We start from the raw sequence: 1,968 nt of genomic DNA on the forward strand, positions 1-1,968 counted from the left end.
GATTCCTGCTGCAGAGAAATGGTCGATGTATCACAGATTACAACTGCATGTTATGGGAATCTCGCAGCAGAAAAGTGACGTAATTTAGAAATAATCTTGCCAGTAACGTGCCAAATCGAGCACATGTTTATGATCTGTGTTAGACTAGATGTAAATATGTAAATATGAAAATCTACAGTGGCAAAATTTAACAATTTGAGTGTGAATTATGAGGGTGATCTTGCTGTCACCTCCCAGCAGACCGTAGACTAATCACTGATCTATATAAACTTACACAGAAGACTCGTGTTATTCTAAAGCTTTACTGCTGGGAATTTTCACGAAGGGAATATCAACTAACAGACGTATACTTGACGATTGTGATCTTTTGAGAAAATACTGGTGTACAGTAATGGAGAGATATAGACTTGTCAGGCGTGTAACAGACGCTTTTTGTTGACGTTTGGGTTCTATAAGGGCTGTCGTTTCGAAACAAGTGACAGTCGTGTAGGTCACGAAGATGGCTGCCGAGACAGTTTTAGTGGTTTCCGAGAGTGTCGTGAATGGGACGAGCATGAATGGTATTCTGATGGGCGAAGTGAAAAATGTAAATACGACGTCGGAGCCGCAGTTTTGCGGTTCGGGTCTGGAACATTTCCAAGCAGGCTACAAGGAAGTGCACGGGTACCTCAGCCTCTTCGTCTGCATCTTCGGCTCGGTGGCGAACTCTCTGAACATCGCCGTGCTGACGAGGCGCGAGATGATCTCACCGACCAACAGCATCTTGACGGGACTGGCCGTGGCCGACCTGCTGGTGATGGTGGAGTACGTGCCGTACGCGCTGCACATGTACCTGCTACGGCGGCCACGGGCGCAGACGTACACGTACGCGTGGGCCGTGTTCGTGCTGTTCCACTCCAACTTCGCGCAGGTCTGCCACACGGTGTCGATCCTGCTGACGGTGACGCTGGCCGTGTGGCGCTACCTGGCGGTGGCGCACCCACAGCGCGGCCAGATCGGCATGCCCTGCACGCTGGCCGTGGTCGGCTCGGCGTACGTGCTGGGCCCGCTGCTGTGCACGCCGCACTACCTCGCCTTCGAGGTGGCCGAGCTGTCCGAGGGCAACGCGACGCTCCACTTCGTGCAGATGAGCCGTTTGAGCCAGGCGGCCGGCGGCCTGCTGAGCGACGTCAACTTCTGGGTGTACGGCGTCGTCGTCAAGCTGACGCCGTGCGCAGCACTGACGGTGCTCAGCCTCCGCATCGTCGCCGCGCTGGTGGAGACGAAGCGCCGCCGGCGCCAGCTGACGGTGTCGGCGTCGTCGCGCCAGCAGGACAAGGAGCGCCAGACGGACCGCACGACGCGCATGCTGCTGGCCGTGCTGCTGCTCTTCCTGGTCACCGAGCTGCCCCAGGGCGTGCTGGGCCTCCTCAGCGGGCTGCTCGGCCAGCGCTTCTTCTCCGAGTGCTACGTGCCGCTGGGTGAGCTCATGGACGCGCTCGCGCTACTCAACTCGGCCGTCAACTTCATCCTGTACTGCAGCATGAGTCGGCTGTTCCGCGTCACCTTCTGCCAGCTGTTCCGGCCGCGCGCGCTCGACAGGTGGATCCCGGTGCAGACGACGGCGCACAACGGCCACACCGGCGCCGCCGCCACCACCACCAACAACGCGACGCAGGTGACGCAGCTGTAGCGCGCGGGCAAGCTGTCGGCGCTCCGTGCTGCCTGTGCAGCGCCGTGCCGGCCCCACGGTCGTCGCAGCGGCGGCGGCGGCGGCAGCGGGCGACACGCGGCACCTGCCGTGCATGACGTCGAGTGCTGACGTCGGCAGGTCTCTCTGTTATCTGTCCAAAGCCCAGGCTCTATTCCACTTCTGCCTCCTTCTAGTCAAGTAACAACACGTCTTCATACTGCGTCTGTTCCCAAGCGGTTGTCAGTTATCTTTGCACTAACGGTGTATAATGGCTGATATTTTTATTGATTAATGAG

General features: G+C 57.7%; 1 protein-coding gene across 1 annotated transcript; it reads left to right on the forward strand.

Annotated features, from left to right (window-relative positions):
- Window positions 1-499: 499 nt before the first annotated feature.
- On the forward strand, window positions 500-1,672 carry LOC124805524 (G-protein coupled receptor dmsr-1-like). Its single transcript, XM_047266092.1, has one exon. It carries the CDS (start codon window positions 500-502, stop codon window positions 1,670-1,672), a length of 1,173 nt encoding a protein of 390 aa, XP_047122048.1.
- Window positions 1,673-1,968: the final 296 nt, after the last annotated feature.

Source organism: Schistocerca piceifrons, chromosome 7 (assembly GCF_021461385.2).
Source record: "Schistocerca piceifrons isolate TAMUIC-IGC-003096 chromosome 7, iqSchPice1.1, whole genome shotgun sequence".
NCBI lineage: Eukaryota > Metazoa > Arthropoda > Insecta > Orthoptera > Acrididae > Schistocerca > Schistocerca piceifrons.

Bases quoted from the DNA above. Each gene is read 5' to 3' on its own strand.
- LOC124805524 (XM_047266092.1), top strand. From the start codon at position 500: ATGGCTGCCGAGACAGTTTTAGTGGTTTCCGAGAGTGTCGTGAATGGG.